We start from the raw sequence: 14,630 nt of genomic DNA on the forward strand, positions 1-14,630 counted from the left end.
TTTTAGATATATTTTGGTCTTGGGACCTCGGTTACTCCAAATATACATGGGATATGAGAAACAGAGGTTTATGCTATAGACAAAGGTACACATGAAGTAAGGTGAACTGTAGCAAGGTCAGCTGAGCTAGCACAGCACTGAGGGGACTAATCATTGCCATGCTGAAATATTCCTCTATGGCCTATCATCTGTGGTAGAGGGAATGCCTCCTCGCTGATATGCAAGCTTCCTTGCAAAACATTTGTCGTGACTCCTGTCCACTTTCCACATGGAACATTCAGGAGATTCCATGTCTTAGTACATATAAACTTTGGGAATAAATGCATGGCTTCCTTTGACATAACGTCTCTCTTCATTTTAATATTTCCTTCTTAAATAGGCAGAATTATGTTACTCAGAACAATCATTGTATTTGATAATCTTACCTTTAAACAACTTAGTTGCATATGTTAAACTTAGCATTTGCATAACTACCTTTAGGTAATCAGTGTAAAGTATACTATGTAATTTTAAGTTCTAATTTTAGTCTGCCCAAAATTCTTTGCAGAATAAAGGGCCTTTCCTTGTAAGAAATTATAAATGTTGAACAATCTCTTAACATAAATGTATCTTGTAATCTTTTATTAATTTTTTCCTTTTATTAATTGTAGATTCAATAAGTGTCATTCACACACATTATTTTATCACTTGACTAAGATGCAGATCTTACAGAACTCTCAGCTTCACTTGGACATAGTCACCTCTTTTATAAAGCATTTTTACATAGTGTGATTATGTGTAAAATACAACTGAAAAAGTACATCCAAAATTGAATAGCTTGTGGAATGGCTTTCATACTACACGTTGTGCAATTTTGGATGTAAATTTTTAATCATATTTGCAAAAAAAAAAAAAAAAATATATATAGACCAGGTTTGCAAGAGCTGACCATAGTATTTCCACAACATGCAAGTCAGGCTTCTCCAAAACAGCAGCATTATATTACACTGTTTTGCCTTGTATATGTTTTTTTCTACATCAGTTTCTTCCTCTGAGTAATATTATAGGAATAATTAATATAATGAAAATGTGTCTACTATTTAGATAAGGCTAAAGAGGTCTTTGTGGCATTTATGGATTTGGAAAAGGCGTATGACAGGGTGGATAGGGGGGCAATGTGGCAGATGTTGCAGGTGTATGGTGTAGGAGGTAGGTTGCTGAAAGCAGTGAAGAGTTTTTATGAGGATAGTGAGGCTCAAGTTAGAGTATGTAGGAAAGAGGGAAATTATTTTCCAGTAAAAGTAGGCCTTAGACAAGGATGTGTGATGTCACTGTGGTTGTTTAATATGTTTGTAGATGGGGTTGTAAGAGAAGTAAATGCGAGGGTCTTGGCAAGAGGCGTGGAGTTAAAAGATAAAGAATCACACATAAAGTGGGAGTTGTCACAGTTGCTCTTTGCTGATGACACTGTGCTCTTGGGAGATTCTGAAGAGAAGTTGCAGAGATTGGTGGATGAATTTAGTAGGGTATGCAAAAGAAGAAAATTAAAAGTGAATACAGGAAAGAGTAAGGTTATGAGGATAACAAAAAGATTAGGTGATGAAAGATTGGATATCAGATTGGAGGGAGAGAGTATGGAGGAGGTGAATGTATTCAGATATTTGGGAGTGGACGTGTCAGCGGATGGGTGTATGAAAGATGAGGTGAATCATAGAATTGATGAGGGGAAAAGGGTGAGTGGTGCACTTAGGAGTCTGTGGAGACAAAGAACTTTGTCCTTGGAGGCAAAGAGGGGAATGTATGAGAGTATAGTTTTACCAACGCTCTTATATGGGTGTGAAGCATGGGTGATGAATGTTGCAGCGAGGAGAAGGCTGGAGGCAGTGGAGATGTCATGTCTGAGGGCAATGTGTGTGGTGTGAATATAATGCAGAGAATTCGTAGTTTGGAAGTTAGGAGGAAGTGCGGAATTACCAAAACTGTTGTCCAGAGGGCTGAGGAAGGGTTGTTGAGGTGGTTCGGACATGTAGAGAGAATGGAGCGAAACAGAATGACTTCAAGAGTGTATCAGTCTGTAGTGGAAGGAAGGCGGGGTAGGGGTCGGCCTAGGAAAGGTTGGAGGGAGGGGGTAAAGGAGGTTTTGTGTGCGAGGGGCTTGGACTTCCAGCAGGCATGCGTGAGCGTGTTTGATAGGAGTGAATGGAGACAAATGGTTTTTAATACTTTACGTGCTGTTGGAGTGTGAGCAAAGTAACATTTATGAAGGGGTTCAGGGAAACCGGCAGGCCGGACTTGAGTCCTGGAGATGGGAAGTACAGTGCCTGCACTCTGAAGGAGGGGTGTTAATGTTGCAGTTTAAAAACTGTAGTGTAAAGCACCCTTCTGGCAAGACAGTGATGGAGTGAATGATGGTGAAAGTTTTTCTTTTTCGGGCCACCCTGCCTTGGTGGGAATCGGCCAGTGTGATAATAAAAAAAAAAATATGTCTAGCATTTTTGCCAGCTTTTCATAATAGTTATTCTTCCTCTTGCTGTTCTTATTACTCCAACCAATTTCTTACTTATTTCATTCTCTACCCCATTTCAGGTACTGTTTGTAGCTCACATTATCAGTTTATTTTTTCACCTCTCACACAGAATTCTGAGAACACTTATGGGTTTGAGACGCCAAGTAAGGCAGCATGTAAGCACTTGTGGCAATGCTGTGTAGAGCATCATGCATTCTTCAGGCTGACACAGGCCTCGGGCAACTCTCCAGCTGCTATCTTCTCCCTCGGCTCCAAGTTCAGGTACAGGTACGATCCATGTGTCTGGCGAGACAGGTCTAGATACCACTAATTACTGAAAATTGAAGTTTCATTAATTGATTGCTGTGAGGATTGACAAGGGAATTTAATGGGAATATGTGATAGTGTGAATGAGGGTGAAAGTGTATCCTTTTCACCCTGCCTCGGTGGGAGACGGTCAGCAGTTAAAAAAAAAAAAAAGTTTGTGTACAGTATACTGTACATTGTTTCTGTATATAAAATATGTTAGCTGAAAGTTTTCTTTCATATTACCTGTAAAATTAGTTTGTTTAATACAGTGGACCCCTGACATTCGATATTAATCCATTCCTGAGAGCTCATCGAATGTCGAAAATATCGAAAGTCGAATTAATTTTCCCCATAAGAAATAATGGAAATCAAATTAATCTGTGCAAGACACCCAAAAGTATGAAAAAAAAAAATTTACCACATGAAATATTAAGTTTAATGCAATAGAATAATTACAATAACAACAATAACAATAGATTAATAACAATAAAATAATAGACACTTAACCCATAAACGGTCCAAGCAGATCTACATTCACGTGTAGTGCTATAAAAGTAGATCTATGTTTTTTTACATATTTTCAAATAAAAAAAAAAAGTAGATCAAAGTTTTTTACACATTTTTAAATGTAAAAAACAAAAAGAAGATCTACTTCTTTTACATATTTTCAAATGTTGAAAAAACGTACATGTACGTTTGGACCGTTACGGGTTAATGAAGATCTGGTGGTGATTGATGGGAAGGGAGGAGGGGAGAGTGTGGATGGTGTTAGTGTTTAGAAGGGGAATCCCCTTCCATTAGGACTTGAACTGGCAGCCTCACCATGCCTTACCACACTGTGTATGCCACTACGATTCTTAAATCTTTCAAACTAACCTTTGCTGGCCTTAAATTCACTCTCATCACCACTAGTTGCAGGCAATTTCTTTACCAAATCATCATGCACTCCGACACACGCACTCCACTTTCGTACTTTGCAATTATCTCTTTCTTCATTTCAATAGTCATTAGTGCCTTTTTTCTCGAAGGGTTGGCACTAGAAGCTTTCTTGGGGCCCATGGTTACTTATTTTGCAAAAACAAGCACCAAAAACAGTGATAATATGGAATATACCGAATGTATCCTTAGATGCACACACACTGGCTGGCTTGTAAACACTGGCACACACGAGGCAGTTCAGGCCACACGTGGACACGTCTCGTACGAATCGTATTGAATGTCGAGGCGAAATTTTTGTTAAAATGCATCAAATATCGGATTTATCGAATGTCGATGCCATCGAATGTCGGGGGTCCACTGTGCTTCTAATCCTTAACATTTAATTTAAATATAGTATCTTGGAAAGAGTGTTAGAAACCTTCCTCTGTAGCAAAGAGTGTTGAAGGTTACCAGTGTCTGGATCAAGGGGCTGCATTACCAGAAGAAAAAGGAGAATTTTAGTAAGTTTAATTGAATATGATTGGGTGTAATGCAGATGTTAAGAAATGATTGATTAATAATGCAGTAAACTTCAGGCTGATTTCCCTAGAATTGATTAATGAAGTTGATGGACGAGTTTGAATCTGTTTGAGGAATTAAATCGAATGTATCCAAAAGAATGAGAACAAAATGAATGGTAATAATGTTTAATGAGCAGTTGCTGAAATAAAAAAAATGGGTACAAATGTTTAAATTTAGAAAATTTTGTTTTAGAATAAAAATGAGATGTGAGAAGTGGATCATAGTAACTCTTCCTTAGGTTTGGAGATTCTGGAAGGTGTTAAAGGCATTTTGAGCCAACTGAGAATTTTTATGAGATCTTAATGTTGAAGCTTGAGACACTCTCACTCTGCACAGTGTCTTGGTGATGTCAGATGTCAGTTTTGTAAATAATATTTAGGTCTTGTTCCAAAAAAAATGATTTTGATAAGAATTTTACTAATTTGTACTTGGGAATAATTGATGTTATGAAAACAAATACTAAATTAGTTATAACTTTATTTAGAAATTTCCTGTTGGCATGTATCTTACATCAACTTGTAGCTACAACCATCCACTATAAGGAATAAGGATTTTATTTCTTTGCATAGTTTACAGTGTGTAATTGCAATTTTGACTTGCTAAGTACAAAGAAAGTCATTATCATACCAGGGCATTTCAGGCAGACTAAACTTAATGCTTAACAGACTACTTAATGCTAGGCATGTACGTATTTCATAGTTGGTTCGAATTGAACATTGTTTTTTTGTTTCAACAGAGGTAGTAATGGTTTAGCAGTAATTGAATTAACAAGTACTGTAATTGATTGATTACATAATAAGATTGAGACCATTTTATTTTTTAAATAATCTTATAATATTTGGAAATTATTGAGTTGATTGTGGCGATAATATATAGTGTTTTGTTAATTTTGGGAGATGAGGTGATTTTTAAGCAGAGCCTTGAATTTGTGTGCAGGCAGGGACCCTTTTGTATGTTCAGGCAATGAATTCCAGATCTTAGGGCCTACTGTTTTGGAGATTTTTTTTTTTGGAGATATGCTGTATGTGGGGTCTGAAATTTAAGACAGCTGTCAATGTGGAGCCCTAGAAATTTTCCATCAGCGTGTTTTAAAATGGGGGAACCATTTATTAGTATGTTTAGCTGAATATTTGCAGCTGTTTCCAAACAGTATGAAGTAGGTTTTGTCAATATTAAGAGTAAGTTTGTTGGTCATCATCCAAGTGGATATTTTTAGTAGCTCATCATTTACAGTGTTTCTAAGTATGGTTTAATTTGGGTGAGAGAAGATATAAGTATGTAGTGTCATCTGCAAAAAAGAACAGGTTTAAGTAGTTTAGAAGCATTAGGGAGTCATTGATGTAAATGAGAAAGATTTGTTTTAGCCTTTTCCATCTCCAGATTTTTTCACCAGTTTGGAATCTGGTGCATCTAACAGTTAATAGACCAGAAATCTTAACATAAGCACTAGTCAGAAATTATAGAGCATTTAACTAATTGAATTCATCACCTGCTTACTAAATGCTAGAAATTTCTTACTTCATGTTTCAAAATTCACTTTGCAGTATATGCAATGTTTCTTTTGCAGTTTTTCTTTTGACCTGCGTAATTTGTTTTGCAGTGGTCGAACAGAAAAGGAAGCAGTACAAGATGCTAAGCTAGGCTCACGGACACAACCAGAGTTCACCAGAATGCCCAGTAGGAGGTACCAGCGGCGTATTGTTGAGGGTGCACAGGACAGTAAGTCTTGCCATATCCAAGTTAATTAACAAACAAACAAATTTTATTTCTTTGCAAGATTACATTAAGATTATGAAATTACAATAATGAATTGCAGTGCAAAGAGAGCCACTATCATCCCTAGGCATTATGGGCAGACATAATTTAATGGCTTACAGACTACTTAATACTAAAGAAATTGATCATAGTTTGTCTAAGTTGTACATCTTTTTTTTTCTTTATAGTAGACAGTAATTTTACTCTAATTACAATAGTTTCAATAATGAATATTGAAATTATATTATGGGAATATAACATTATGGGTTGTAGAAAATAGTCTACAGTATGAGAATGTTTTGGGCAAGGCAGTGTTGTTTTGGGCAGTATTTGTTTTGTAGTATTAATAATGTGTGAACTTTGGGGTTCTAGATTTGAAGTTTTAAGATTTAGGTAATTGGGAGATTTTTGGAAAAGGTAAATATTGAGTATTGGGTATTTAGTTTAGGGTGAGTAGGTGGTTTTTGAGAAGAGGCTTAAATTGGTGATCAGACCTGGTTACTTTAGTATTTACTGGTAATGAATTCCAAATTTTGGGGCCCTTTATGTGCAAAAAGTTTTTACACAGTGAGATATGGACACGGGGCACATCAAAAAGAGATCTGTGTCTTGTATTGTGGTCGTGTGTCCTGTTAAGGTTAGTGAAGTTTGAGTGAAGGGTTTATGTTTGAGTGTAGTGTTCTATGTATGTAGTAGGCACACAAATAAGTATGGATGTTCTTAACGGTGAGCAGTTTTAGATTTTTGAATATTGGTGGAGTATGCTGTTGGGAGTGGGAATTTATCATTCTGACTGCAGCCTTTTGCTGGGTTATTAGGGGTCTTAGGTGATTTAATATGGTTGATCCCCATGCACAAATTCCATATGTGAGATAAGGGTATATGAGTGAATGATACAGTGCAAGGAGAGCTGATTGTGGAACATAGTACCATATCTTTGATAGTATGCCTACTGTCTTGTAGATTTTCTTAGAAATTAGTTGTATGTGTGTCTGGAATTTGAGACTGCTGTCAAGGTGGATTCCTAGGAATTTTCTCTCTGCGAGTCTTGTGATGGGTGATCCGTTTAGCGTTATGTTTAGTGGAACATTTGCAGCTCTGTTTCCAAACAGAATGAAATAGGCTTTGTCAGTATTGAGGGTAAGCTTATTTGTCATTATCCAGGTAGATATTTTCTGCAGTTTGGCATTAACAGTGTTAGCCAGTATGACTGGGTTTGGGTGAGAGAAGACGTATGTTGTGTCATCTGCAAATAATATGGGTTTCAGTAGTTGTGATGCATTTGGTAGGTCATTGGTGTAAATGAGAAAGAGGAGTGGGCCAAGGACACTTCCTTGTGGGACACTGACTGTAATTGGTTGAGTGGAAGAATTTACTCCATTTGTGTACACATATTGGCTTCTGTTACTAAGGTATGACTTTAGGTGTCGAGGGAACGCCCTCTTATAGCATAGTGTGTTAATTTAATGTGCAGCAAATAATGGTCAGCTTTATCAAAAGCTTTACGTAAATCAATGAAGATTCCAAGTGGGACTTCTTTCTTCTTGAGAGCAGTGTATATTAGTTTTAGCATGTGTATAATAGCATCATTTGTACTTTTATTAGTCCTGAATCCAAACTGACAGGGTTTTAGTATGTTGTGTGAGATGAGGTAGGAATAGATCTGTCTATGAATTAATTTTTCAAAGATTTTAGAGAGCAGAGGTAGGTTAGATATTGGTCTATAGTTATTCAAGTCAGTTTGATCGCCTCCTATTCCACTGTTCGACTTCCTGACAACTCTGTGACTGAAGAAATACTTTGTAACATCCCTTTGACTCATCTGAGTCTTCAACTTCCAATTATTTGATTATCAGTTAAACATCCTGGTAAGGTTCACATTATAAAGTTATGCCCACTGGTAAAACTTGAATATATGATGCTGTTCTTTTGATATTTCTGTATTTTTTATTTATGTTAAATTCTAAACTCTGGGGGGGGGGGGGGGCTCATTCATGAAGTGCAAGGAGTGGTAGAAGCTTGGCTCTCCATCTGCTTAGCGAGAAACAGATGCGTTGTCATTTGGCATACATCTAATTAGATAATATTTCTAATAAATTTATGTTAAATTTATAAATGCTTGATTAACTGATTGATTTCTGAGTATCTTGCTCAGTAGCTAACCCTGCTCTTGCTGCTCTGAATATGCCATCTTTGCTCACTGTAAATAAAGCATTACCATGTGTGTGTGTGTGTGTGTGTGTGTGTGTGTGTGTGTACGTACTCGCCTATTAGCGTGCTGGTGTGTGTTTGTACTCACCTAATTGTGGTTGCAGGGGTCAGTACTCAGCTCCTGGCTCCGCCTCTTCTCTGGTTGCTGCTAGGTCCTCTCTCTCTCCCTGCTCATGAGCTTTATCATACCTCATCTGAAAACTATGTATGGTTCCTGCCTCCACTACATCACCTGCCAAACTATTCCACTTCCTGACAACTCTGTGACTGAAGAAATACTTCCCAACATCCCTTTGACTTGTCTGAGTCTTCAACTACCAATTTTGACCCCTTGTTTCTGTGTCCCATCTCTGGAACATCCTGTCTCTGTCCACCTTATCTATTCTTCGCATTATTTTGTATGTCGTTATCATGTCTCCCCTAACCCTCCTGTCCTCCAGTGTCGTTAGGCCGATTTCCCTTGATCTTTCTTTGTAGGACATTCCCTTAGCTCTGGAACTAGTCTGGTTGCAAACCTTTACACTTTCTCTAATTTCTTGACATGCTTGGCCAAGTGTGGGTTTCAAACTGGTGCTGCATACTCCAGTATGGGCCTGATGTACATGGTGTACAGAGTCTTGAACAATTCCTTACTGAGGTATCGGAACGCTATTCTCAGGTTTGCTAGGCGCCCATATGCTGCAGCAGTAATCTGGTTGATGTGTGCTTCCAGAGACGTGCTCGGTAATATACTCGCCCAAGATCTTTCTCGTTGAGTGAAGTTTGCAGTCTTTGGCTGCCTAGCCTATACTCTGTCTGCAGTCTTCTTTACCCTTCCCCGATCTTCATGACTTTGCATTTGGTGGGGATAAATTAGAGGAGCCAGTTGCTGGACCATGCATCCAGCCTGTCCAGGTCTCATTGTAGTCCTGCCTGATCCTCATCTGATTTAATTCTCCTCATTAACTTCACATCATCTGTGAACAGGGACACTTCTGAGTCTATCCCTTCCATCATGTCATTCACATATTCCAAAAATAGAACTTTTCCTAGGACTGACCCCTGTGGGACCCCACTCGTCACAGGCACCCACTGTGATACCTCATCACTTGCCATGACTCGTTGTTGCCTCCCTGTCAGATATTCTCTGATCCATTGCAGTGCCCTTCCTGTTATGCATGCCTGATCCTCTAGCTTTTGCACTAATCTCTTGTGAGGAACTCCTGTCCAATGTCCTATGTCGTCATAGGAAATTCCCCTTAGCTCTGGAACTAACCTTGTCGCAAACCTTTGCGCTTTCTCTAATTTCTTAACGCGCTTGACCTGGTGCGGGTTCCAGACTGGTGCTGCATACTCCAGTATGGGCTTGACATACACGGTGTACAGTGTGTGAGTGTGAGAGAGTGACAGACAGACACAGACACAGTTAATATTTGTACTTATAACTCATTACAATTGTGACCAGGTGTGGAAATGTGAATGGCTCATTACTTCAAATCAAATCAAAGTTTATTCTCTATAAGGATTACAATGTGGGGTTTACATACTTTGGTTATTATGTGGTTTACATGTAATAAAATACTAATTACAGAGGGGGGGCCACTAGAACACCTAGCATGGCTAGGCCTTTTGGGCAAACTTAGATTAATTCTTAACCCTAAATTATTACAAGTTGTGGAGTAAGTTGACTAAATACTAAGTGACTAAATACTAGTTTGTGAGTTTAGCAATGTGAATGATTTTGTTTTGGCACAATACATAGTTTCTATATTGGAGTATCACAGGCAAACTTGTGACTAGTTAGGAATCATTATTTTAAGATTAAGATATGTATTTCTGTGCTTATAGTTAAATGGGTGAGTGAGTGAGTGCAAGTGTGAACCACCAGGTGGTTTTTATGTAGTTAGTTGACGGGGTGTATCAGGAAGATAAGATGTTTTCTAACGGTAGTTTTGAAGGTGATGAATGTGTCTGCAGTTCTAGAGTTTTCAGGTAGAGTGTTCCAGATTGTAATTTGTTCGTGATTGTAGCTATACATAGATGTGTAGATGATTCATTACATTTGTAACTTGTAATGATTGTGACCACATTTACCCTTGTAACTTGTCATGATTGTGACCAAATCTAACTTTGGGGTTCAGTCCCTGTACCCATTATGTACCTCTGTAATCTTTTGACTACCGCCCACAAGATGGGTATGGGGTGCATAATAAACATATTAACCCTTTCAGGGTCACCAGGCCCTCTCCGAGACTTGTTCTCAGGGTCGCCGAAATTTCGAAAAAAAAAAAAATTCTTATGAAAAGATAGAGAATCTTTTCCCGATAATAATGTCACCAAAAGTATGAAATTTGATGGAAAACTTACGGAATTATGCTCTCACGAAGTTAGCAGTCTCTACGATGTTTATGCATAGGCGATTTTGCCCACTTTGAGCCCTATTTTCGGCCAATTCCAGAGTACTAGTCGACAAAAATCATAACTATTTCGCTAGAACTCCATTTTTTCTATCGAATGAGTACAAGAAACCACCCATTTACCAGTTTCAACTATCCAATACAGTGGTCAGAATTTAGCAATTTTGCCAATTTCACACAAATTTCAAAGGATGCCAATTTCCAAATAGGGTCCAGAATAAACAAGAAAGACATTCCTGGCACTAAAATAACATTTTCTCTGTTCACTAGTCACGTCCCCATGCCCCTCTTACATTCTTTTGCTTTCCACTTTGAATTTTTATTCTCACAAAAAATAGAAGATCTACTGTTATGCAGAGTACTGCATTAGTGTAGAAATGGTATAAATAATATTGGCGCACTTGTGAAAGAACATTAGACTCACCAGTTGACGTGTATTGGACGTTCAGCATGATTTGTTTACTTTTGAACTTTGGTAAAAATCGAACATTTCTGCTACTTTGAGCTCAATTTCAAGGTACTTTTCATTGTAAAACCAGTTAAGATCATCTCAATTTCTGTAATATGTCTTCCATTCTATAAAATGAGACCAGGAAAACTAGAATACAACAATAAATACCATAGGAAAATACAGTGCAAAGTCGCTGTTTTAATCCAAAAAGTCAGTTTTATTTTTTTTTCTCATTACGCACTGTGTGCTGCAGGATTTTTTTTATACTGTGCACACTGACCACATAGACCCATTCTTTAATATGTAGGCCTACCAGCTTTCTCTCACTAGATTTGAGGGAGCTAGAATTTAGGCATACTTGTAAGTCAAAAACCCTGGTGCGTAAGCTGTACTAGTACGTCCGAAACCCTGAAAGGGTTAAACTAAAGAGTATAAGTGTATAGTCCATTATTATTATCTGGGTTCGTGATCACCTAAAACAATTTAATGTGTAACTTAGACTGAATATATTTAACCCTTTCGGGGTTTCCGACATACTAGTACGGCTTACGCACCAGGGTTTTTGACGTACTAGTATGCATAAATTCTAGCGCCCTCAAATCTAGTGAGGGAAAGCTGGTAGGCCTACATATGAAAGAATGGGTCTATGTGGACAGTGTGCGCAGCATAAAAAAAATCCTGCAGCACACAGTGCGTAATGAGAAAAAAAAAACTTTGACCGTGTTTTTGGTTTAAAACAGCGACTTTGCACTGTATTTTCGTATGGTATTTATGGGTGTATTCTAGTTTTCCTGGTCTTATTTTATAGAATGGAAGACATATTACAGAAATTGAGATGATTTTGAATGGTTTCACAATGAAAAGAACCTTGAAATTGAGCTCAAAGTAGCAGAAATGTTCGATTTTTGCCAAACTTCAAAAGTAAACAAATCATGCCAGGCATCCAATACATGTCAACTTGTGAATCTAATATCCTTTCACAAGTGCGCTGGTATTATTTATACCATTTCTACACTAATACAGTAGTCTGCATAACAGTAAATCTTCTATTTTTTGTGAGAATAAAAATTCGAAGTGGAAAGCAAAAGAAATGTAAGAGGGGCGTGGGAATGTGACTAATGAACAGAGGAAACGTTATTTTAGTGCCAGGAATGTCTTTCTTGTTTATTGTGGACCCTATTTGGAAATTGGCATCTTTTGAAATTTGTGTGAAATTGGCAAAATTGCTAAATTCTGACCACTTTATTGAATAGTTGAAATCGCTAAATGGGTGGTTTTTTGTACTCATTCGATAGATAAAACGGATTTCTAGCGAAATAGTTATGATTGTTGACTAGTACACTGGAATTGGCTGAAAATAGGGCTCAAAGTGGGCAAAATCGCAGATGCGTAAACATTGTCGAGACCGCTAACTTCGCAAGAGCATAATTCCGTAAGTTTTCCATCAAATTTCATACTTTTGGTGTCATTATGATCGGGAAAAGATTCTCTATCTTTTCATAAGAATTTTTTTTTTTTTCGAAATTTTGGCGACCCTGAGAACAAGTCTCTGAGAGGGCCTGGTGATCCTCAAAGGGTTAAATAAACACTATTACTGTGTACAGTAATAGCAGGCAGTCATTCAGCTTAAATATTTCTAGTGCTTAGTTGAGAAGGTGCTTATCATTGGCCATAGGCTTGTCTTTTTTTTTTTTTTTTTTTTTTTTTTTTTATAACAAGTCTGCTGTCTCCCACCGAGGCAGGGTGACCCAAAAAGAAGAAAATCCCCAAAAAGAAAATACTTTCATCATCATCCAACTTTTTCACCTCACTCACACATAATCACTGTTTTCGCAGAGGTGCTCAGAACACAACAGCTTAGAAGCATATACGTATAAAGATACACAACATATCCCTCCAAACTGTCAATATCCTGAACCCCTCCTTTAGAGTGCAGGCATTGTACTTCCCGTTTCCAGGACTCAAGTCCGGCTATATAAAAATAACCGGTTTCCCTGAATCTCTTCACTAAATATTACCCTGCTTACACTCCAACAGATTGTCAGGTCCCAAATACCATTCGTCTCCATTCACTCATATCGAACACGCTCACACATGCCTGCTGGAAGTCCAAGCCCCTCGCCCACAAAACCTCCCGTACCCCTTCCTTCCAACCTTTTCGAGGACGACCCCTACCCCGCCTTCCTTCCCCTACAGATTTAAATGCTCTCCATGTCATTCTACTTTGATCCATTCTCTCTAAATGACCAAACCACCTCAACAACCCCTCTGACTAATATTTTTATTAACTCCACACCTTCTCCTAATTTCCACACTTCGAATTTTCTGCATAATATTTACACCACACATTGCCCTTGGATAGGACATCTCCACTGCCTCCAGCCGCCTCCTCACTGCTGCATTCACAACCCAAGCTTCACACCCATATAAGCATGTTGGTACTACTATACTTTCATACATTCCCTTCTTTGCCTCCATAGATAATGTTTTTTGTCTCGTATACCTCAACGCATCACTCGCCTTTTTTCCCCTCGTCAATTCTATGATTAACCTCATCCTTCATAAATCCATCCACCGACACGTCAACTCCCAAGTACAGTATCTGAAAACATTCACTTCTTCCATACTCCTCCTCCCCAATTTGATATCCAATTTTTCTTTATCTAAATCATTTGATATCCTCATCACCTTACTCTTTTCTATGTTCACTTTCAACTTTCTACCTTTACACACACTCCCAAACTCGTCCACTAACCTTTGCAATTTTTCTTCAGAATCTCCCATAAGCACAGTATCATCAGCAAAAAGGAACTGTGTCAATTCCCATTTTGTATTTGATTCCCCATAATTTAATCGCACCCCTCTCCCGAACACCCTAACATTTACTTCTTTTACGACCCCATCTATAAATATATTAAACAACCATGGTGACATTACACATCCCTGTCTAAGACCTACTTTTACCGGGAAGTAGTCTCCCTCTCTTCTACACACCCTAACCTGAGCCTCACTATCCTCATAAAAACTCTTTACAGCATTTAGTAACTTACCACCTATTCCATATACTTGCAGCATATGCCACATTGCTCCCCTATCCACTCTGTCATATGCCTTTTCTAAATCCATAAATGCAATAAAAACTTCCCTGCCTTTATCTAAATACTGTTCACATATATGCTTCAATGTAAATACTTGATCTACACATCCCCTACCTACTCTAAAACCTCCTTGCTTATCCACAATCCTACATTCTGTCTTAACTCTAATTCTTTCAATTATAACTCTACCATACACTTTTCCTGGTATACTCAGTAAACTTATTCCTCTATAATTTTTACAATCTCTTCTGTCCCCCTTCCCTTTATATAAAGGGACTATACATGCTCTTCGCCAATCTCTAGGTACCTTCCCCTCTTTCATACATTTATTAAACAAAAATACCAACCACTCCAACACTGTATCCTTCCCTGCTTTTAACATTTCTGTCATGATCCCGTCAGTTCTAGCTGCTTTACCCCCTTTC

At 38.0% G+C, this 14,630-nt stretch overlaps 1 protein-coding gene across 1 annotated transcript in view; it reads left to right on the forward strand.

The window, feature by feature from the left end:
• Positions 1-14,630, forward strand: part of LOC128688504 (uncharacterized) — a 436,494-nt gene that overhangs the window by 293,707 nt on the left and 128,157 nt on the right. The window contains exons 11-12 of the mRNA XM_070084744.1: positions 2,616-2,767; positions 5,895-6,013. Coding sequence (XP_069940845.1) covers positions 2,616-2,767; positions 5,895-6,013 — 271 coding nt within the window. The remainder of the gene's footprint in view (positions 1-2,615; positions 2,768-5,894; positions 6,014-14,630) is intronic.

Source organism: Cherax quadricarinatus, chromosome 13, assembly GCF_038502225.1.
Source record: "Cherax quadricarinatus isolate ZL_2023a chromosome 13, ASM3850222v1, whole genome shotgun sequence".
Classification (NCBI taxonomy): Eukaryota; Metazoa; Arthropoda; class Malacostraca; order Decapoda; family Parastacidae; genus Cherax; species Cherax quadricarinatus.